Raw genomic sequence first — 23,401 nt, forward strand, 5'->3', positions numbered from 1 at the left:
ACCCGGCTCCATAGTAGGTGCTCAAAAAAAGGTCCTTGTCCTCTGTCACCCTTCATCCAGACAGCCACCTTGTATCCTTCCAGGCATATTTCTGTGCTCTAGTTTTTAAACAGTTTTATTAATTCACAACCATAAAATTCACCCATCTAAATGTACATTTCAGTGTCTTTTAATATAGTCACAGAGTTATGCTTCCATCACCATAACTGATTTCAGAGCATTTTCCTCCTGTCCTTTAGCAATCACCACCATTCCCTCCTCCCCAGCCTAGGCAACCCCTACTCCACTTTCTGTCTCTGTGGACTTGCCTATTCTGGATGTTTCATACAAATGGGCTCATACTATATCTGGCCTTTTGTGACTGGCTTCTCTTACTTAGCTCCATGTTTGCAAGGTTTGTCCATGTAGTAGTTTGTATCACTTCTTATTTCTTTATATTACCAAATAATATCCTTTTATATTAACATAGCATTTTACTTATCCATTCACCAGTTGGTGGACATTTGGGTTGTTTCCATTTCTTGGCTATTACAAAATTATATGAACATTCATGTGCAAGTTTTTCTGTGGACATATGTTTTTTTAATTCTCTTGGGTATATACCCAGGAGTGGGATTACTGGGACATATGGTAAATTTAGGTTTAAATTTTGGAGGAACTGCTAGATTGTCCAAAGCTGCTACAACATTTTACATTCCCATGAGCAGTGTCTGAAGGGTCTAATTTGTTCACATGCTCTCCAGCATTTTTTTTTTTTTATTATAACTATCCTGTTGGGTGAGAAGTGGTATCTCATTATAGTTTTAATTTGCATCTTATTAATGGCTAATGATTTGAGCATCTTTACATATGTTTGCTGGTCATTTGTAAAACTTTTTTAGTGAAGTATCTATTCTCATTTTTTGATTTGGTTATTTGTCCTTTTTTTTTTTTTGGCATGGGCAGGCACTGGGAATTGACCCTGGGTCTCCGGCATGGCAGGTCAGAATTCTGCCACTGAGCCACCGATGCACCGCCCAGTTATTTGTCTTTTTATTATTGTTGTAAGTTATTATATTCTGGATATAAGTCCCTTATCAAATACATGATTTGCAAATATTTTCTCCTATTTAGTGAGTTGTCTTTACTTTCTTGACAGTGTTATTTGAAGCATAAAAATTTTAAATTTCAAAGAAGTCAAATTATTATTTTTTTTACTTTTGATGTCACATCTGAGAAACCATTTCCTAACCCAATGTTTTCTTCTGATGTAGACTTAGAATTTTATAGTTTTACCTCTTACATTTAGGTCTTTGATCCATTTTGAGTTTAATTTGTATATGATGTGAAGTAGAGAAGCTATACTGTTTTTTTTTCAAACCGGTAAAACCAAGGTCTGTTGTATCTAGTACACATAGATTCATTACCTGAATTTTTTTCTACTAAACCACCTGTCATGAACATTTTTCCGTGTCCTTATTTTAAAAATTGAAATTTTTATTGAGATAATTGTAAAGTCACCTGCAAGTTGTAGAAAATAATATACATGAACCATGTTCCTATACCCGTATGTCCCTCCACCTTTATGTGGTTTTTGTCACAAATTACGTTTTTATACATTATGATTTATTGTTACATTTTGCCTATCTGTCTTTTAGATCCTTTAAGAAGTAAAAAGTGGTGTTACAAGCCAAACATACAATATTACTGGCATTTATATTTGCCTATGTTTTTGCCCTCATTAGACAGCTTTATTTCTTCATGCACTTCAATCTTTTGTCTATTATTCCTTCCTTTCACTGTACGGAACTCATTTTAACATCTCTACAGGGCCAGTCTTGTGGTGACAGAATCCCTTAGCTTTATTTATCTGGGAATGTCTTCATCTCTCCCTCACTTTTATGGTTTTTTTTTTTGGGGGGGGGGCATGGTCCAGGAAGCGAACCTGGGTCTCCCACATGGAAAGCAAGTGTTCTACCACTACCACTGATCTCCTTCATGTCTGAAAGACAGTTTTGCTGGATATAAAATTCTTGGCTGGAATGGTATAATGGTGACTCAGTGACAGAATTCTCACCTGGCATGCCAGAGTCCCGGGTTCGATTCCTGGAGCCTGCCCATGCCACAAAAATTCTTGGCTGGTAATTTTTCACTTTTAGCACTTTAAATATGTCATCTCACTGTCTTCTTGTCTTCATGATTTCTGAATAATCTCATTAAGCTTCCCTTATATTTGACATGCTTTTCTTTTATGGCTTTCAGGATTCTTTCTTTATCTTTGGCATTTGACATTCTAATTATAATATGCTGCAGCATGGGTCTAGTCGGATTTATCCTGTTTAAGAGTTCATGAGCATGAAAGATGTGTGTATTCATCTCTTTTGTTAATTTGGGAAGTATTTAGGCATTATTTCTTTGCATATTCTCTCTGTCCTCTTCCCTCTTTCTTCTCCTTCTGGGGCTCCCTCTGCGCCTATATTGGTGCACTTGATGGTGTCCCACAGGTTTCTAAGGCTCTGTTCACTTTTCTTCATTCTCTTTTTCTGGGTTGATGGCCATTGTTGTTATAAAAGCCGGACTCGCAGCGAAGGGAGTTTGCGGAGAAGCTGGAGTCCCTGCTACACCGAGCCTACCATCTGCAGGAGGAGTTTGGCTCTGCCTTCCCATCTGACAGCATGCTCCTGGACCTCGGTGAGCCAGGCACAGACACAGGCTGGGGGCTGGGGTGGGGGGAGTGGAGGACCAGGGTGTGACTCAGTGGGGCAGAAAAACCAGAATCCACGTGGCCCTCTTTACTCCAGAGTTTTGTTGCACATATGAAGAAACTGAGGCCCAGTGAGGCCCAGAGGCCTGCCCTTAGAGAGGGAGGAGAGGAGACGGGATGAGGTCCTGAGAGTCTGTGGCCTGTGCTTCTTCCCCATCGCCTTGGGAACAGGCCTCAAGGCTTGTGTGTTAATATCTTCCATGTCGGGTACTTCAGGGTCTTTGGATTGCGCGCTTGTCTGCTGACCTGCTGGTTTCTGAGTAGGCACTGGGTGTGCAGAGGGGATGGCTCACGTGGACATGAGCCCACAGGCCACAGAGCCAAGTAATAGGTCCCGTTGTTGGTACAATGGAAGTAAAATGGTGTGGCATCGTGGAGAGTGAATGAAAACACTCAGCCACACAACCTCCAGTCTCCTAGTGAGCACTGTGTACCAGACCCTGTGCAGTGAAATTGATCCCCAGGACCCTACCTTGGGGGCTCTGACCCCATGGGCGAGATTCTTAAGCTCCTGCCTTGTGGTCTCTCTGCCTCATCTGGTGGGGACATGGACCCAGAGAAGGAGCTGGTTGGCTGTACACATCCTTCCATGGTTTCTGAACATGTGGCTTCAGCAAGGCCTTGCCTCAGGGAAATCCTTCTTCCTCTGGCTTCCCCATGTGACAGAGAGGGCTCTTCCTTGGGCTGGTAGGGGATACTGGGTGGCCCACTGTGGATCTTTGGCCTTTGCTTACTTGTTCAACAGACGTTTCTGAGCACTTGCAAAAATTCATACCCCCTTGTCCCCTGAGCAGGAGGGCATGGGAATGCTGAGGGAGCAGCCCATCAACTCCTTTGAACCCTTCGGTATCATGTCTAAGTTGCACCTTGTCATGGGGAAGCAACACGACATGCTTCCAGCTCAGGGGCCCCTGGGACTTGGTGGTGTGAACTGGACCAATCCCTACAACAGGAGGAAGCTGTATCCGCATTTGCTAACCTGCGCAGTGGGGTTAATCATGTGCCCACCCCAAGGGTGTTGTGAAAGTTGAAGGAGACAGTTCTTTTCTGGCAGTGAGCCAGTGTCTTCACAAAGTGCTCGGTAAGTTGGAGCCTTGTGGACATCAGCATCCTCATCTCAGATAGAGCTTCTGCCAAGCCCAGGGTTGGTAGCCTTCGTGTATGTGGTGTCCTGCACTGCTCCATGCAGGAAAATCTCAGCTAAGCCCTCCTCTTCCTTTGTTCTTCCAGAGAGGACCCTCATGCTGCCCCTGACGGAGAGCTCGCTGCGTCTGCGGGCGGACGATGAAGACAGCCTGACCTCGGAGGATTCCTTCTTCTCTGCCACTGAGGTGACATGGGGCAGGGAGTTGGGTGCAGAAAGTAGGGGTGGCCTACCTCATGTCTCCCCCAGCCAGGATGGGGTGCAAGCTCAGGCTCCTGTAGAGGTCAGCAGGGACAGCACTGGCTCGTGGGAAAGTGAAGGCATTTCCTCTGATGGGAACAGGATTTGGCCATCATCAAGTGCTGCTCTCCAGGGACCAAGCAGTTTCCAGGGAGAGAAGGCCTGAGAAGCCAGGATTCTTAGGTACTGAGGATGAGAGCAGAAATCCCTTAGACTGCCACGCCCCGTTGTTTGGCATTAGTCTCCTGCCATGGCCATATGTGTCAGGCACAGCTGTCCTCTGCCTAGAGCAGGGAGTGTGTGTATATATATGGTAGGTGGTCCCCTCGGGAAGGACCCCTGGAGAAGGGGATATTGAGGGCTAGGAAGAGGGTAGTGCCCTGCTCCAGGTTACCCAGACACTGGCAGAGTCGGACTCAAACCTGGGTCTTCTGCCTCTTGAGCCAGTATTCTTTCTGAAATATTTCTGAGAGGCTGGCAGTATGAAGGGAAAGCATCCTAGGGTGTCCACTGCTGACCGACCGGTGCTGCTTTATAAGGCTTTGACTGCCTCTCCCTTCTCTTCCTCTGCACTCTTCTACCTCAGCTCTTTGAGTCCCTGCACGTCAGAGATTACTCGGTCCCACTCTCCAGGCCCGCTGCTGCCTATGAGGAGGCCCTGCAGCTGGTGAAGGAAGGGAAGGTGCCCTGCCGGACTCTCAGGTAGGTGTGGGAGGAGGGCGGGAGCTGGAGGCAGGTTGGCAGGCAGATCGAACCCTTTTCTCCTTGGAAGATGGCAGTGAAGCCGGTGGGGCTTGGTGAGGGCTCAGCTTGCCAGGCTGGCACCAGCTCCCAACTTCCTAATGTAGGATGGCCCTGCCATACCCCAGAGGACCAGAACTGGCAGGCTTGGTAGTAATACTAACAGGAGGCTAATATTATGAATTAATAACATAACAATTGTTAATACTTGTGTGAAGTTGTCAAAGTGGTGCAGCCCCAGAAACACAGTGGAAATCGCTCCCAAACCTAGCATCCTGATGTAGTTGCTTTTTTTTTAAATTTTTTAATTTTTTCTTAAAATACAAAAAAACACCAAAAAAATGCAAACACTCATAACTTTTCATTCTGTTCTACATATATAATCAGTAATTCACAATATCATCACATAGTTGCATATTCATCATCATGATCATTTCTTAGAACATTTGCATCTATTCCGAAAAAGAAATAAAAAGAAAACAGAAAAAAATTCATACATACCATACCCCCCACCCCTCCCCCTCACTGATCACCAGCATTTCATTCTAAATTTATTTTAACATTTGTTCCCCCTATTATTCATCTTTATTCCATATGTTTTACTTTTCAGTTGATAAGGTAGATAAAAGGAGCATCAGACACAAGGTTTTCACAATCACACAATCACATTGTGAAAGCTATATCATTATACAATCATCTTTAAGAAACATGGCTACTGGAATACAGCTCCACATTTTCAGGCAGTTCCCTCCAGCCTCTCCACTACATCTTAATTAACAAGGTGATATCTGTTTAATGCGTAAGAATAACCTACAGGATAACCTCTTGACTCAGTTTGGAATCTCTCAGCCATTGACACTTTGTCTCATTTCACTCTTCCCCCTTTTGGTCAAGAAGGTTTTCTCAATCCCCTGATGCTGAGTCTCAGCTCATTTCAGGATTTCTGTCCCACGTTGCCAGGAAGGTCCACACCTCTGGGAGTCATGTCCCACATAGACAGGGGGAGGGTGGTGAGTCTGCTTGCTGTGTTGGCTGGAGAGAGAGGCCACATCTGAGCAACAAAAGAGGTTCTCTTGGGGGTGACTCTTAGACCTAATTTTAAGTAGGCTTGACCTATCCTTTGTGGGGTTAAGTTTCATATGAACAAACCCCAAGATTGGGGGCTCAACCTATAGCTTTGATTGTCCACACTGCTACACAGCTGCTTTCGAGCAGAGGTTGAGAACTCAGCCTATGGGACAGAACAACCTGAGTTCTCCCCCAGTTGTGCTACTTCATAGCTTGGGGCATTGGGCAAGTCACTAACTTCTTTTAGTTCCAGTTTTCTCATCTGTACTTATTAGTTAGGTCTCTGTCCATCTTTTCTTTTTTTTTTTTAAGTGTTTTTTTTAATTGTGGAATGTAAGATATATGCAGAAAGAAAAGAAAAAGCAATAATTTTCCAAGTACACTCCAACAAGCAGCTGCAGAACAGATTTCAGAGTTTGTTATGGGTTACCATTCCACAGTTTCAGGTCTTTCCTTCTAGCTGTTCCAAAGTATTGGGGGCCAAAAGAGATATCGACATAATGATTTAGCAGTCATACTCATTTGTTAAATCCTATCTTCTTTGTATAACTCCTCTTTCTCCTTTGATCCTTCTCCCACTCTTTAAGGATCTTTGGGCTATTCCCTTTCTAACTTTTTCATGTTGAAAAGGGGTGTTGATAATATAGGACAGGGGAATGGAATTAGATGATATTCTTGGAGAGGCTGGCCCCTCTGGGTTTCAGGGCTTATCTAGCCTAGGAACCCTCTGGAGGTAATGGGTTTCAGGAAAGTAAACTTAGTGCATGAAACTTTTATAGTTCAGTTAAAGCCCTAGGTATTCTTTAAGGGTTAATAGGCATGATGTAGGTTGGGGTTTGGCAAACCATGGCAATTAGCAATATCTAGCTGAAGCTTGCATAAGTGTAGCTTCCTACTCTATTTGAACTCTTTTAGCCACTGATATATATATATATATTTTTAATTTTATTAATAAAACCAATCAACATACAATATGAGCATTCTTTTTTTTCCTCACATAGTTGTATATTCATCATGATCATTTCTTAGAACATTTGCATCAATTCAGAAAAAGAAATAAAAAGACAACAGGGCGGGCCGCGGTGGCTCAGCGGGCAAGAGTGCTTGCCTGCCATGCCGGAGGACCCCGGTTCGATTCCCGGCCCCAGCCCATGTAAAAAACAAACAAACAAACAAAATATAATAAAAAACAAGAAAATGTTTAAAGATGTTTCCCTTTCTTCCTTCCTTCCATCCTTCCTTCCTTCTCTCTGTCTTTCCTTCCCTTCCTCCCTCTCTAAAAAAAAAAAAAAAAAAAAAAAAAAAAAAAAAAAGACAACAGAAAAAAATTCATATATACCATACCCCTTATCCCTCCCTTTCATTGATCACTAGCATTTCAATCTACTGAACTTATTTTAACATTTATTCCCCCTATTATTTGTTTATTTTTAATCCATATATTTTACTCATCTGTCCATAAGGTAGATAAAAGGAGCATCAGACACAGGGTTTTCACAATCACACAGTAACATTGTGAAAGCTATATCATTATACAGTCATCTTCAAGAAACATGACTACTGGAACACAGCTCTACATTTTCAGGCAGTTCCCTTCAGCCTCTCTGTTACACTTTAACTAAAAAGGTGATATCTATGTAATATGTAAGAATAACCTCCAGGATAACCTCTTGACTCTGTTTGGAATCTCTCAGCCATTGATACTTTATTTTGTCTCCTTTTTCTTTTCCCCCTTTCGTTCGAGAAGGTTTTCTCAATCCGTTGGTGCTGAGTCCCAGCTCATTCTAGGATTTCTGTCCCACGTTGCCAGGAAGGTCCGCACCCCTGGAAGTCAGGTCCCACGTAGAGAGGGGGAGGGCGGTGAGTTTGCTTGTCATGCTGGCTGAGACAGAGAGGCTACATCTGAGCAACAGAAGAGGTTCTTTTGGGGGTGACTCTTAGGCCTAATTTTAAGTAGGCTTAGCCTCTCTTTTGTGGGGTTAAGTTTCATATGAACAAACTCCAAGATTGGGGGCTCAGCCTATTGCTTTGGTTGTCCCCACTGCTGTGAGAATGTCAAGAATTCTCCACTTGGGGAAGTTGAATTTTCCCCTTTTCTCACCATTCCCCCAAGGGGACTTTGCAAATACTTTTTTATTCTCTGTTAAATCCTTCTGGAATTTATCGAGGCATCACTCTGGGCAAACCTACAAAATCTCATTCCCTACTTAAGGTTCCATGTACTTACGGTGTTCAATTAAGCTGTCCACATAAGTTATATTAGGAAATGCACTAGTCAAAATATAAATTTTGTACCATATAAATATTTCTTGCTTTAGTCTCACATATAAGTTAAAGTTTTAAAATATTAATTGCCATCTATTTTCAACACCCTGCATTATTGACATTCCTTTGTTCCTCCTCATGCAAAACATTTTTAAATTTGTACATTTAGTCACTATCATTATACACTCTAGGCATTCCTTAATTATACCATCTCAGTCTTTATCGTATATCTTACCTTTTGATTTCATTTGAGCCACTGATATTTTGTTTTGTTACCTTTCATTGCCCCTTTTTGGTCCAGAAGGCAATATTTGTTTTTTTATTTTTAATTAATTAATTAATTTTTTATTATGGTCACTCCATTCTACATATATAATCACTAATTCATAATATCATCACATAATTGCATATTCATCATCGTGATCATTTCTTAGAACATTTGCATCCATTCAGAAAAAGAAATAAAAAGACAACAGAAAAAAATTCATACATACCATACCCCTTATCCCTCCCTTTCATTGATCACTAGCATTTCAATCTAAATTTATTTTAACATTTGTTCCCCCTATTATTTATTTTTATTCTATTTGCTTTACTCGTCTGTTGATAAGGTAGATGAAAGGAGCATCAGACACAAGGTTTTCACAATCATACAGTCACATTGTGAAAGCTATATCATCAAGAAACATAGCTACTGGAATACAGCTCTACATTTTCAGGCAGTCCGGAAGGCATATTGTGCCAAGGCCAGGTTCATCCCTCAGAGTCATGCCCTATGTTGTCAGAGAAACTTTCACCTCTGAATGTCATGTCCTTGCAGAGTTGGGCTTAGAGAGAGAGAGGCCACATCTGAGCAACTAGAGAGGTTTCCTGGAAGCAACTCTTAGGCATAATTATAGGTAGCCTTAGCTTCTCCACTACAGAAATAAGTTCCATAAGGGCAAGTCTCAAAATCAAGGGCTTGGTCTATTTTCTTGGTAGTCTCTAATGTTTGAGAGAGCACCAGGGGTTTCTCTGGTTCATCAAGGGACTCTGCCAATACTTTTTAAATATCAGCCCACCATAGTTTGGAGTGTGTCTGGGTATTACATTAAGCCATATAGAATTACAGGGCCTTGTTCCCATTCTGGGCTCTGTGTGTTTGAGTTGTGTTTTGGTTTGTTAAGATTGCCGGATGCAATATACCAGAAACGGGTTGGCTTTTATAAAGGGAATTAATATTAAGTTAAGAGTGTACAGTTCTAAGGCCATAAAAATGTCCAAACTAAGGCATCCAGAGAAAGGTACCTTGACTCAAGAAAGGGCTGATGACATCTGGGGTTTCTCGGTCAGCTAGGAAGGCACCTGGCAATGTCTGTTAGCTTTCTCTCCTGGCTTCTCATTTCAAAATGGCTTTGCCAGGGGCATTTTCCTTCTGCATCTCCAAAGGTCTCTCTCTGTTGGCTCACTGAAGCCTTTGGAAGCTATTTCCAAAATGGTTTCTTCAGTAAACTCATCAAAACCCACCTTGAATGGGTGGTGTCATCCCCATCTCATCAAAAGGCCACACTCACATCTGGGTGTGTCACATCTCCATGAAAACTATCCAGAGTTCCCACCCCAAATATTGACTCAAGATTAAAAGAATCATGGCTGCCCCAAAAGATTGGACCAGGAAAAGGAGATGGCATTTCTGGGGAACATAACAGCTTCATACCAGTGCAGGTTGTTTAAATGAGCTATGCAGATAGGTTGATTTAGATTGTGTGTTACAGAAAATTTAAGTTCTAGACACAATAAACATCTCTGCCTTTGGTCTCCTGTGATAGGTGAAGATCTCGTGTACATACATGGGGTGCGTGGGTGGGTCAGTGGTAGAATGGTCACCTTTCATGCGGGAGACCCGGGTTTGATTCCCAGACCAAGCACCCCCCCCCAAAAAATAGAGTACATATACTGTCATCTTTTGCCCTGTATTCTGATTTTCCTTACCCCTAGCCAGGTGAGCTTTGTTTTTAACTCTAATTGAAGCCTGATCTCTTTTTCTGTTACTTTGACTGCTGTTGTATGTAGCAGTGCTGACTTTCAGACCTGTACAACTCCAGCTCTGAGTCTTATGTGTTGCAGAGGCACTCAAAGTTCGAAGGAAATACCAGTTTACATACATATAGCTCAGGGTCTCAATCTAGAAATACACTTAGAACTTCAGACCAAGTATGGCTGCTATAAAACTTACAATCTAGGCTCCAATTTTCTTATAAATATTTTTGGAAAGAGACTCTAAGCATATTTGTTCTTTTGTTTCTGGCTTATTTTGCATAACACATTGTCCCCAAGGTTCATTCAGTTAATAGTGTGCCTCATGATGTCATTACATCATTCCTTTATGTAGCCACATAGTATTACATTATATAAATATATAAATGGTCACTTTTTTACTTCTCAGTCATTGAACCCTTCAGCCCCCTCCATCCATTGGGCATCATAGGTAAGGTCCAAAATAAACCATGTCTTGAAGTGTCCTCACTTGGTTGTACAATTAGCAACACTCTACATTTTAGACAGTTTTTGTTGGTCCAAAGAGACAAAGAACCGATAAATACAGCCCCACCAAATATCACATTAAAACCTCCCCTAAACACAGCCCCACCAAATATCAAATTAAAACCTCCCCTAATCTCTTATACCTACCTCACCCCCCCAATTATTTACCCTGGTAGTGCTGTGGTGGTCTCTTAACCATCTTAAATGAATTTTTCTGTGTGGTGGGTGAGAGAGGTCAAGATTCATTATTCTCCATCTGGATAACCAGTTATGCCAGTACTATTTGTTGAAGAGATTTTCCTTTCCCTGTCAATTTGTGTTGGTGTCTTCATCAAAAATTAAATGACTAATTCCGGACACTACTCTGTTCCATTGCTCTGTATGTCTCATTGAGCCAGGACCACAAATTTTTGGTAACTGTACTTTATAGAAAGTCTTGAAATATGGTTCTTCAATTTTGTTTTTTTTCTTCGAGATTATTTTGGCTATTCTGAGTCCTTTGCATTTCCATATAAATTTTAGAGGCAGTTTATAAATTTGCGCACATGTACACAAACCCTGCTGGCAGTGTCTTAACAATATTGAGCCTTCTGATTCATGGAGATGGTCTCTCTCCATATAAGTAGTCTTTAATTTTTCTCAACTTTGTTTCATAATTTTCAGTGTAGAGGTCTGAAATATAATGAGGGGTTATTATATTTGCTCTTAGTGTTTTGATGTTTTTTATGTCATTATAAATAGCTTTTTAAATTTATTTTCTAATTGTTTAGCAAAATGTTTGTAAATGTGAACCTTTTATTGTTTGTTTATTTTTTTCCTTCTGATAACAAAAATAATACCTGCACATTGGAAAAACTTCAAACATTATCCTAGTAATTAGAAAATGAAATCTCCTCATAATCCCAGTCCCAAAGACTGGGTGTTGGTTTTTCCAGATTTAAAATAAGAATTCTGTTTTTGCACAATTGAAATCATGCTGCACACACCACGCGCTGTTTTTGCAACATTCCCTTTTCACCTAATCCCCAAACGCCTGTCCATACCGCACCTCAGCCTGTTGTTTTTCTCAGCCACATGCTGTGCCACTGTGAGCGCCCATTGTTTACCTAAGTGGCCCCAGAGATGGACATTTTTATTTCTCCATTTTTTCCTATTACAAATATCTTCATTCATATATCTTTGCTCAAATTTTTCTAAGGCAGATTTCTAGAAGTGAGATTGCTAAGTCAAATTTTTATTTTCAGCTCATAATTAAAATCAGAAATTTTAATTTGCTTGGCCCCGATAAAGACGGCCCTAACTTCCACTCCCACGGCCTGTCCCCGTGCCCTTGTCCACATTGCTACCGTTGTATGTTTGATCTTTGCTGATATGAGAGGTAAACAGTAACTGGAGGGTCCCCCCACTCACTGGTGGCGTGTGGGGGTGATGGCCGGGATGGTTCTGGCTTGGTGGAGGGGAAGGGTGAAGGGCACAGGCTGCACCCATCCTTTCTGTCGTCTCCGGTCTTGGAGGTGTTCTACTCCCTCTTGGTGGGTAGGGGTTCAAAAGAGAGCCTTTAGCTAACTTGTTAAATTATCCTGTTGCAACTAATTAACCTTTTTTGGCATTGACCCAAGTGACTTCTTTTCCTCTTGTCTCTATGTGGTGCCCATAGTTAATTCACCCACCAGCCACAGGCTTGTGATCAAGCATAGTTTTGTTTGGCACCTGAAAGGAAACTGTCTACCCCAGGCAGAAACTCAGAAATTGGCTTTTTAGTCATGGCTCCCAGAGTTAAGTTTTGTGTTAAAAAGTTTACTGACTGAAAATGGTTAGAAACCCTGGTTGAAACCTTGGTGGTTTGTTTGTTTTTTGGGGGGATGAATGGGTAGGGGGGTTGCATGGGCTGGGAATCGAACCCGGGTCTCCTGCATGGCAGGTGAGCATTCTACCACTGAAGCACCCGTGCACCCTAGCCTTGGTGTTTTTGATATGGGGGAGCCAGGCCAGGGTACCCTTTAGCTACCACCGGAGGCCTGGCCCAGAGTGGGCAGCAGCTCCCTGCCTTGGTTTTCTGCCTTCTGGGAACAGTTTGGCCATTTGGTCCTTTGCCAGTGAGAGTTTGGGGGACTGGTTTTGGCCTAAAGGAGGCTGAGGTCAGCCAGGCACCCCAGTGACCAGACCTGCCCTCTGCAGCCAGTGTCAGTGAGGTTGACGCATTCCCGGAGAGTATCCCATCAGCCTATTGCTTTGGCTTAAAAGGACCCCAGGCCTTCTCCCCCCCCACCTAGGGCTCCACCTTGACCCCGCGGAGGCTTGGCTGAATGGGAACTAGGTGGTGTAAGGCTGTTCATTCTTCCCCTCAGGACAGAGCTGTTGGGCTGCTACAGTGACCAGGACTTTCTGGCCAAGCTGCATTGTGTCCGGCAGGCCTTTGAGGTAGGTGTGGGCCTGCAGCAGGGCACACCCTGGGGGGGACAGGGCCAGAGGTGAGGGGCTGGGCCATGTCCACGTGGCTGCACCTGGTGCCTGTGGGGCCTGCACCCATGCCTGGCTCCTCTGTGGCACATGGGGTCATGTGCCCAGCCCGTCCATGGCCCTCTCCATAGGCTCTGGGGAACTGCCTCGCCCAGCAGCCCACTCCCCTCCCTCCCTCCTTCTTTAGGGCCTTCTGGAAGACAAGAGTAACCAGCTGTTCTTCGGGGAGGTTGGCCGGCAGATGGTGGCGGGCCTGATGGCCAAAGCTGAGAAGGTATGCGGGGTGGGGGCAGTGTTCAGCTTATTTTTTCCTTAAATTTTTTCCTTTTTAAACTTTTATTTGGTTATGTTAGAACACACATACACAACCCAGCCTACAAACAAGCAGCTCACCCTGGCGGTTAGGGGCGTGGTTCTGGGGAAGCCTGTCCTACAGAAATATAATGTAAGCCCCATTATTAACTTTAAATTTGCTAGTAGCCACATTTTAAAAAAAGTAAAAAGAGGCAAGTAAAATTAATTTTAATATATTTTATTTAACTCAGTATATCCCAAATATAATTTCAGCTTGTAATCAATATTTGAAAAATATAAGAGATAGTTTACATTCTTTTTTGGGTACTAAGTCTTCAAAATTTTGTACATGTCCTATACTTGGAGCACATCTTACTTCACACCGAGCAAGATTCAAGTGCCCTGTGGCTGTGTGTAGCTGGTCACTCCTGTGTTGAACAGCACAGCTCTTCAGTCTGACTTTTCCAATTTGAGTCCTGGGGACAGTGATAATTGCATCTATGTCACAGGCCATTCTGAGAATTAAGTAAGATAAAATACTTGATAAATAATAGCTCCATTAGTTGTTCTTATATAAGAAGGATCTGTTCATTCATGCATTCATCACAGCAGGGAGAATTGCTATTACGCAGATGGGTTTCCAGCCATGTAACTGTAGGCTTGAATTGACCATCACTTATTCCGTCTGTGCCTTTGCCCAGTAAATTCACCTCTCTGAGTCACAGTTTTTGCCGTGCAGAAAGGATATTGTAATACTACTTCCCTTGTACAGTTGTGAAGAATAAGTTAAATAATGCTTGGAGTCTATTTAGCACAGGGCCTGGCCCACAGCAAGTGCTCCATAAAGTTCAGCTTATATCAACAGTGATGATGCATAAAACATAAAAGTCTCTCCCCTGGACCAAGCCATGCTGTGGTCATCAAACCTTTATACAAATAGTACATGTGCACATACCTGTCTGTCTGTGCATTTACGGAGTTCTTTCCCAGCTAAATGGCCTGCGTGTGGTAGGGAGCTGAGATTTAAGCTTTGAACGTGTCTGTTGCCACCCATTTCACTGGACTCTATGGATTTCCTCCCTCCCCACCGTGAAAACTATGTTGTAAAAACAGGTCCCAGGGTTTAGATGCAGTTTAAGGTGCCCAGACTCCCGTTCCTGGAGTGCTGGTCCCGAGCAGGCACCCAGGCTCTGGCCTTACAGAATTGGGCTCCTTTCCCACCATGCGTCAGTGGACCAGACATGAAGCCTCTCTGAGCCCCAGGTCCCTTGAGTGTAAAGTGGGCGAGCCCCAGGGCATTGTGAGGCTATGTCAGGTGCTCAGAAGTGCTCAGGAGAGTTGGCTTTTACTGTTATCTTCATCATCGTCATTTTACAGAGGAAGCTTCCAGCTGAGGCTCAGAGAGATTAAGGGCCCAAGGTTATCCAGAAAATCCTTATTTTAAAACTTAATGAAGATTTTTTTCCCCTTAAATTATTATAAAAAATCCTACTAATTAACACTAGAAATATAAATTAGTTCTTGCAAGAACTACTTCAGAGATATGATTTGTGTACAAAGAGTATTTAAGACCAGGGTACAGGGGGAAGACTGCTATTGCATACTATGAGCTACGTTTAAAAGGAAACCATCAGCACTACCACAGCAACAGGAGAGGTAAATAATGGGGGGAGGGACAAGAGTTAAGAGGAGGTTAAGAGTTCCTGTTTGGCGAGATTGTGTTTATTAGTTATCTTTCTCTTGGGAACAATGAAATTATCTAAAATTGGAAAAAAAATATAAAAACAAGACCTGCTTTCTGTAGAAAAAGTTATGACTACAAAAAAGCAAAAAGAAAGGAGAAATTGTCCCTAATCCTGCCTCATTCACGATTGTTGAATACCCCTCCACTGTTTCTTCTGCCTGTGGCCCTGTAAAATTGGCAGCACTCTACCTGTGCTGTTCTGTCAGTTCCACCCTGCCTGGCTGTGGGACCTTGGGTACAACCCTGATTTCCTGAAGCCTCAGTCTCTCTTATCTGTAAAATGGAGGTAACAGAACCTACCTCCCAGGACTCTAAGACGAATTCATCCATCTGTAGAATATATCCTGGCACGTACTGTTTTTTTCCTTGTCCTTAAATTTAGATCTACGCCTGCAAATTGTGTTTTAAGCCCAAGTTAAACCTCAGGTCCCAGAAAATGAGACTACTTAGTATATGCTTATGTTCTTGGCACAACAGTCCTATACACTATTCATGGATTGCTTGGGTGCCAGGCTCTGGGCTGATTGTGTTACATGCTTGAGTTCATCAAATCCCCAGAATAGCCTTATGAGTGTGGGCCTGTAGCTTCTCATTTTCCCAGTGAGACCCAAGGTCAGTAAGATTTGACCCTGTGAGTGCCTGCTCTGCACCTCATGTTCTCACCTCTTCCCCCCAAAGTGAGATCGTGTTTGTACACATTTCCCAAAAGGCAGTAGGTGCTTAGAAAATGAGCTAGATGGAGATGTTGGGTGCTGTGGTGTGGAATTTCTCCCTGACGTGCCCTAGTTCGCTGGAGAAGCACATTAGGGTAGGCAGGCGCCTCTTCCCTGCCTTGTTCTCTGGCCACTGCCTGGGGATCAGCCCCAGCTCCACCTGGCATATACCCATCCCTCGGCCAGCCTATCCCTTGTAGACCTGGTCTTACTGAGTCTGCGGGCCTCTCCTGCAAGCAGAACAACCTTTGCTTCTCTCCATAGAGTTCCAAGGGCTTCCTGGAGAGCTATGAGGAGATGCTAAGCTATTCCCTGAGGCCTGAGACCTGGACTACCACACGGCTAGAGCTGGAGGGCCGTGGGGTGAGTTGGCTTATGCAAGGCCCTGGTAGCCTGCAGTCCCTTGCATCTGAAATCTTGGAGCAGGGAGGGGTTGCCTTTGGCTTCATAACTGCTGCAAGCCCCTGATTCCTGTCTTGCTGCAGACCCAGGCCCAGGCTGTGGGGGAACAGCCTCAGCTGGAAGGTGGGTGGGAGGATGCCTGGCCCTTATTATACAGCAGAACGGAGAAGATGTGTCCCCCCTTCTAGCCCCATGGGCTCCCGACTCACCCTTGAGCAGGTGCCTGCCCCTCTAGCTTCAGTCTCCCCTGTGGGCCGTGGCCCTGCAGCCCGGGCACCCCAGTGCTCAGTGCGCCCCGCTCACTTGCAGGTGGTGTGCTTGAGCTTCTTTGATATTGTGCTTGACTTCATACTCATGGATGCCTTTGAGGACCTGGAGAACCCCCCGTCCTCAGTGCTCGCTGTCCTTAGGAACCGCTGGCTGTCCGACAGCTTCAAGGAGACGGTATGTCACCAATCCCAGAGCCCCATGTATTTGCCTGGCCCCCACTTCCCTTCATTCCTAGCTTTGGATGCCCAAGACTGAGCTCCTTACCTGGTCAGGCCACAGTCACCCCATGGGCTGGGCTCCCTCTTTACCTCTGAGATATGGAGCTGCTGGGACCCCACAGGCCAGGCATCTGTGCCCTGGAAAAGCTTCCTGGGGATTCATTGCTCTCCCTTGCCACCAGTTTAGAACCAACAAGATTTGCTTGTTCTTTCTGTATTTTGGTTTCCTTTGGTTAGTTCATTTTGTGGCAATGTTAATTCTGTGCCATTTCAGTTCACCATATTAAATCAAGCTTAAATATGGTAAAACAAAACAAACAAGTACAGAACAGAGAAGGAGAGAATGCAGTGCAGGGTCACCCAGCTGGGCAGGCAGTAAAACTCAGACAGCCATGCTTGAGTGGCATAGGAAGGGGCTGTTACTGGGTGCCAGGCAGTAACCACTGAGTGAAGTGGGTTTTCTCTGTCATGACCTTTTTACAGAAGAGGAAACTGAGGCTCAGAGAATTTCAGTGGCTAGTCTAGGGACCTGCAGCAGTGTGGGTTAGAGTCAAGATTCAAATTTAGGTATTGCAGATTACAAACTGGAGGGAAGGAAACAGCAGAGTGTGTCTGTGTCAAGATACCCAGCTCCATCTTTCTGCTTGGGGCAGGGTGGCAGGGATAAGGGCATGGTCTGGGCTGGGGAATGGGCAGAGGCCGTGGGCCTGGCCTGTTGCTCTGACATCCAAATTGTGGGCCCATCTTTGATCTAGGCCCTGGCCACTGCTTGCTGGTCGGTCCTGAAAGCCAAGAGGAGGCTGCTGATGGTGAGTGACCCTGACAGGCTCCCCAGGGGAGCTCCACCCTGGGGTATGTCCAGACTTCCTTTTGCCTGGCACTCGGCTCAGCCGACACTCCATTTGGAGTGTGCTGGCCTGGGGGTGGGATGGGATGGGAAGAAGAAATGGGACTAGGGCTAAAAGGTCTTGCCGAGCCCCCATGTGGTGCTGAACCTGTTTGGCTTGTCATGACAGTGGTCACACTATCTTCTCATTACCGCTCCCTTGACCAGAATCTCTCCAAAGGCACATGGAGATCTGATTCATCTTCCCCTCCCCCCAGGGCCCAGCACAGAGTAGGCCTTCAGGAAATATCAAAGGAATAAAAAGAGAGAAAACGCCATTCTAGGAGGAAGGACGACACATGCAAAGGAATGGCAGTTGGCTTGAGCAAGGCTTCTGAATGTGAGAGCAGCTAGAGAGACCGCTAGAGCAGCATCCTTTCTGCCTCTTGGGTTGCTGCTATCTGTATGTCCAGGTGACAACCGGCTGCACTATCCAGGCTGCAACACATTGTTGTGCTCTGCCAGCCAAGCTGTGCTGCCCAGATGATACTGGCTGCCATTGCCATGCGCTCTGGGCATTTCCTATGCTGAACATCTCCCCCACTCCCATTGCAGTTCTCACAGCAGCTCTATTGTCACCCTTTTCTGCAGAAGTGACAACTGAGGCTTTGAAAGCTCAAGGGTCATCCAACAAGGACATGAATGAGCCGAGTCTGCCTCTAAAGCCTAGCTCTTTATATGACCCCCCCAGGTCCCAGCCACCCTTCCTGGGCCCCAGCCTGACCCCTCTCACCTTGCTCACCCACCACAGGTGCCTGACGGCTTTATCTCTCATTTCTACTCCGTATCGGAGCACGTTAGCCCTGTCCTAGCCTTTGGCTTCCTTGGACCCAAGCCCCAGCTCTCTGAAGTCTGTGCTTTCTTCAAGGTAAACTGAGGGAGTGGCTGTCTGTTGCTTCTTGCCTGGACCACTGGCACCTGTTCTTTCTCTTCTACCTCTGTCCGCGCCTCTGGGACAGGAGACCTGAGAGGTGCTAAGAATGAACTGAAGGCCTAGGCCTGCTCCCAGAAGATGGTGAGGGACAGATGGCCTGGAGAGAGGCTGTGCTGCCCCTTCCACTGGGAGCTTGGCCCAGGTGGATCTAGGGAAAGCATTAGGAGAGAAAGGGCCTAAGGATAGGAGAGACCGGATTGGGGTTTGGGGTGGGGGGCGCTTTGGGTCGTCTGGAGGACATTGGGATATGGCAGGGTCCTCAGCCCAGACCCAACATCAGCCTTGTGTCCCCAGCACCAGATTGTGCAGTACCTGAGGGACATGTTTGACTTGGACAACATGCGCTACACAACGGTGCCTGCACTGGCAGATGACATCCTGCAGCTGTCACGGCGCCGCAGCGAGATCCTGCTCGGCTTCCTGGGGGCACCGGTGGCCAGCAGCGTTGGCCTGAATGGGGCGCTACCCCGGGAGAACGGGCCCCTGGAGGGGATGCAGTAGTGGCGGCCCAGGCTGGTGGGGAGCAGTGGCTGCCTGGGCCTCATTCTCATGGGTGATGGCAGAGAAAAGGCTGCCTCCTACCTTCCTTTGGGTTGGCAGTGGAGGGCCTGGGTCCTCCAGGATCTGCCCTCATGAGTGTCCATGGCCAGCAGCCGCAGAGCCCAGGCCACGGTGGCCAACGACACTTGCCTCTGACCTTGCCCCCTCCCCCTTCATCATCTGGGAATCCCCAAGGGGCAGGGGCAAACCTCCTTTGATAGGGATGGGGCCTGGAATGGAGTTATACCTGCTGATACCCCTTAGGGGCCCACCTGGCTGCCTTAGCTGTCACTGAAAGCAGAGGCTGGGATCAGCAAGTGGTAGGGCCCGAGGGAGTAGAAGGCGGAGAGAGAGTCAGTGAGAGAAAAAGTTGATTTTGTGGAGGAGTAGAATTGGCAGAGTTGGGATACCCTGGGTATGGGACTCAAAGTCTTCCGCTACCTGAGGACAAAAGAGACATGACCTGTGGGGTTAGGAGGATGGAGATGAAAGATGGGGGAAGGTCGCAGGTACCCTAAGCTAGAGTGAGCCCGGGGCTGGATGGCCTCAGCACTTGGGCATCTGGCTGACCTGCCCTGACTACCCCTCCCCTGCCGTCACCCCCTGAAGTTTGCAGTTCCAGGGAGAGGGATGGCGGGAACTAGAGTGAGGGCTGGTGATACTTGGTGGGCAGCTGGCCTGGACTATCCTGAGGTAGGACAGGAGCAGCAGGCCTTCCTTCTCTCTGCACTCACATCCAGGCAGGGCTCCCTTGACAAACCTCAGCACCAGACCAGCACTCTCTGCTCAGACATTCCCTCACCCTGCCAAAGATTGTCATTTCTGCTCCCGTCACCAAAGATGGAAGAGGTGGAGCTGGGGGCTCAGTTTGGGCTCACACTCAGGCCCTTGCCACCTGTGTTGCCATTGGCAATGGCCCCAGGAATGAGGCCTTGGGACCACTGGATTGCGGGGTTTATCAGAGAATGGACATGGCTGGATCAGCTCCCCACCCTCATTAGGACAAGAAACTTGTAACAGTGAGGACTGCCTGGCCCTGCCTTCAGTTTGACGCACAAATGCTCTCAAAGTCGAAGAGCCCCCCTTCCAACAGTGGTACTGACCCCCTGTTCCTGGAGATGAAGTCCTGTCAGCACTTGTCCCAGCACTTGTGTCCCACGCCGGAGGTTTTTTGTCAGCCTCACAGACTCATTTCTATTACAGTGTTTTCACCTGAGTGGGATGTTTTTTATTTATTGCCTTAACACTTTATTTTGAGATTCTGTTCCTTTCCAGGTTGAGAGACCAGCAAGAGAAATGGACTCCTGGTTTTCCTTACAGCGGAGTTTATGATTGGCTCCTCTGACCTGGGTCCCTCCCCTCTGGATGTAAAAAGGGTCCCAGGCTGGGGTGGGCCGGTGATCTCGCCCATAGGTGGGAGGGGAGAGGCGTTGCTAGGCGTGGCCAGTCATCTCCAAGACTGCTCGCCTCCCCGCATCTTCCCTCCTGCCCCCAGACTGGCGGACTGCAGTGCACATCCACCACGGCTCTAGCTCCAAGACCTGCCTCAAAGGTGAAGCCTAGGAGGGAGCAGCCCCTGGGCAGAAAGGAACCAGGGCTGCCTTCCCTCCCCAACATTCCGTTCATTTGCACTTACCCCCAGGCTGTGAATGTAATCTTGGGCCTGAGCCCCGGCCCACTCTGATTTGCTCCCAGATCACAAAGAAGTGGCATTTTCATTTTCTTTGTTTACACATCCACACACTGCCTCTGGCACTCTATTTGTTGTAGCTTCCAATTTTTGTATGATAGAGCGTGTGCACTGATGACCCGTCAATAAACAGTTTCCCTCCATGTGGCTGTGCTGCAGGGTATGTGTGTAGTTCACGTCTTGGTCCAGAGCTGGGGCTCTACCCCTTGGGTGATGTTAGAGGTTCCAGGATGACAAAAGTCGGGGCCTGTGATCCCACTCAGGGCTGCCTGGCAGCCCAACCGGATCCCTCCTTCAGACAGGGAAGTAGCCAATGCGATGCTTAAAGGCACAGATGTGGGTTGGGTCTTGTGGGCGGAATAATGGTTAATTCCATACGTTAACTTGACCAGTTTACCGTGTCTTGTTTGGTCAGACAAGCTCTGGTCTGATTCTTACTGATGGGTGAGGCTTTTTCATGGATTTAAATCATTAGTTCATTGCAGCTGTGGCTGATTACATTTACAATCAACAAAGGAGATTGCGTTCAGCAAGGAGAGAAGCCTCATGTGATCTTTTGAAGGCCTTAAAAGGGAGAACCAACAATTTCAGCAGTCAGAAAGAATTTTCATCTCTAATTGAGCCAGTCTGCTTCTGGGGAATTCATTGAAACCTTCATTAGTGTTCCCAACTTGTGGCTTGTCCTATGGTTGCATAAGCCAATTCCTACAATAAATCTTGTAAATCTTGTAATATATACATATATACAATTCCTACAATAAATCTTTTAATACTTACATGTATACTATTGGTTCTGTTTCCTTGGAGCACCCTGAATAATACAGACAGCCTGGGTGTGACCATCCTGAGGAGGTTACTTCTCTGGGCCTCAGTTTCCACATCTGTAAAATGTGGGTTTAGGGGCAGGCCAGGGGTTACAGACTCACAGGCTTACAAGCTCAGGTCCTGTAAATGCCTGACCTGGATGAGAACCAGGGTGAGGGGGATGTGTGGGAATGTAGCAGATCCTAGCTTGCAATATTTAAGATTTTTTCATCAGTAGTTGGAAGTTGCAAGTTTTGTATGAAAGGTACCTTTATGAAAACCTTAATTTTGAAAATTCTCAAACATACACAAAAGCTGAAAAAACAGTAAAAGGAACACCCATAAAACTGCCACCCAGATTCAGTAATTAACAGTTTGCCACATTTATTTCATTCATTTATTTATTTTCTGAGACAATTTCATAGTAAGTTTCATACATGTACTTCACCCCTAAATGCTGGAACATGCAAATCTTTAAAATAAGGTAGTTTGCCAGTATAATCAGATCTAAAAAAATTAGCAAGAACTAATATTTTTGCTGGGATTCTGAAAAGAAGAGCTTTTTCTTGTCAACTGGGGATGGATATGTTCCCCATAAATAGGAGACTAAGAGCTTGAATCTTTACTAATTTTTGGAGATACTTTAGTTTTTTTTTTTTAAACCAGCAGGAGAAACAATTTTATTTCATAGTTGTCTTTAAAACTACAAAGACACAATGTTCATATAAAAACAATAGTTTCGAGAAGATGACTATTAGACCATCTCAAAGAAAAAAAGCATCCCCATTTTGTGATTTCTGTTAGGGTGCTTGGAAAAAATTCACATCTGGACTGATTCCTAAAACATGCCATTCCACCACTCTGCATCTTTTGTTTCAAAGTAGATTATTGTCATTCAGGTACATGTTCCTGAATTGTTCTATGTATTTGATAATACACCTATAGTCTGATTTATCACTATTGTTCCATTGGTTCATCAGCCTTTTCTGCAGGTTCTTCAGAAGGTTGAGCAGGCTATACCTTTTTCTGTAGTCTTCAAGAACTTTCAGTAATGAAGACATGATCATCATCATCAGAGATTGTAAGCTCCAAATCTTTACCAACAACTCCAATGTAAACGTGTTGTAGTTAAGTCATGCTTTGTAAGAAGTGTCACTCTTAAGGCATGCGGACCATGTTTAATCAGTTTGTTCAAATTGCACTTGATAAACTCAGACATACATCTCTCCAAAAGAATGAGCTGATAAAGAATGGACTCCAGGAGGAGGAGCCAAGATGGCGGCTTAGCGAGCCGTGGGATTTAGTTCATCCTCCAGAGCAGCTAGTAAATAGCCAGGAACAGTACAGAACAACTCCTGGGGCCACGTTAGTGACCAGACACACAGCGTACCTCAGTCTGGACCAGCTTGACCAGTTGAGAGCCCCCCCAGAACTGTGAGTTCCCCAAGCCATGGTGGCTGGCGCCCCTCCCCCACAGGCTGCTTCCCAGAGGGGAAAGGAAAGAGACTTTACCAGCAGCAGGGGCTGAGCCCAAGCCAACGCCAATTGTGGAATTAATTAACAAATTCTGACACTAAAAATAGGACCCCAGCTCAGCTGAATCTCCAGTAAAAGTGGAGGTCGCTGGTTTTTGCCCCTGTGCAAAGGGGGCAGGGCTGATGGGAAAAGGAAAAAGAAAAAAATACAGGTTTTTTTGGGATCTGAAAAGGTCTGGGCCCTGCA

General features: G+C 45.4%; 1 protein-coding gene across 3 annotated transcripts in view; it reads left to right on the forward strand.

Moving 5' to 3' along the window:
• MIGA2 (mitoguardin 2) overlaps positions 1-21,660 on the forward strand; it is a 41,582-nt gene extending 19,922 nt beyond the window's left edge. Inside the window, exons 7-16 of one of the 3 annotated variants that reach the window (XM_077146953.1) lie at positions 2,553-2,670; positions 3,974-4,074; positions 4,714-4,829; positions 13,073-13,145; positions 13,372-13,458; positions 16,200-16,298; positions 16,647-16,781; positions 17,581-17,634; positions 18,463-18,579; positions 18,940-21,659. In XM_077146953.1, coding sequence (XP_077003068.1) covers positions 2,553-2,670; positions 3,974-4,074; positions 4,714-4,829; positions 13,073-13,145; positions 13,372-13,458; positions 16,200-16,298; positions 16,647-16,781; positions 17,581-17,634; positions 18,463-18,579; positions 18,940-19,146 — 1,107 coding nt within the window. In that variant the 3' untranslated portion in view covers positions 19,147-21,659. The other 2 variants (XM_077146956.1, XM_077146957.1) reach the window with 2 other exon arrangements.
• Positions 21,661-23,401: the final 1,741 nt, after the last annotated feature.

The sequence above is a fragment of the Tamandua tetradactyla genome, chromosome 2, assembly GCF_023851605.1.
Source record: "Tamandua tetradactyla isolate mTamTet1 chromosome 2, mTamTet1.pri, whole genome shotgun sequence".
NCBI classification, from domain to species: Eukaryota; Metazoa; Chordata; class Mammalia; order Pilosa; family Myrmecophagidae; genus Tamandua; species Tamandua tetradactyla.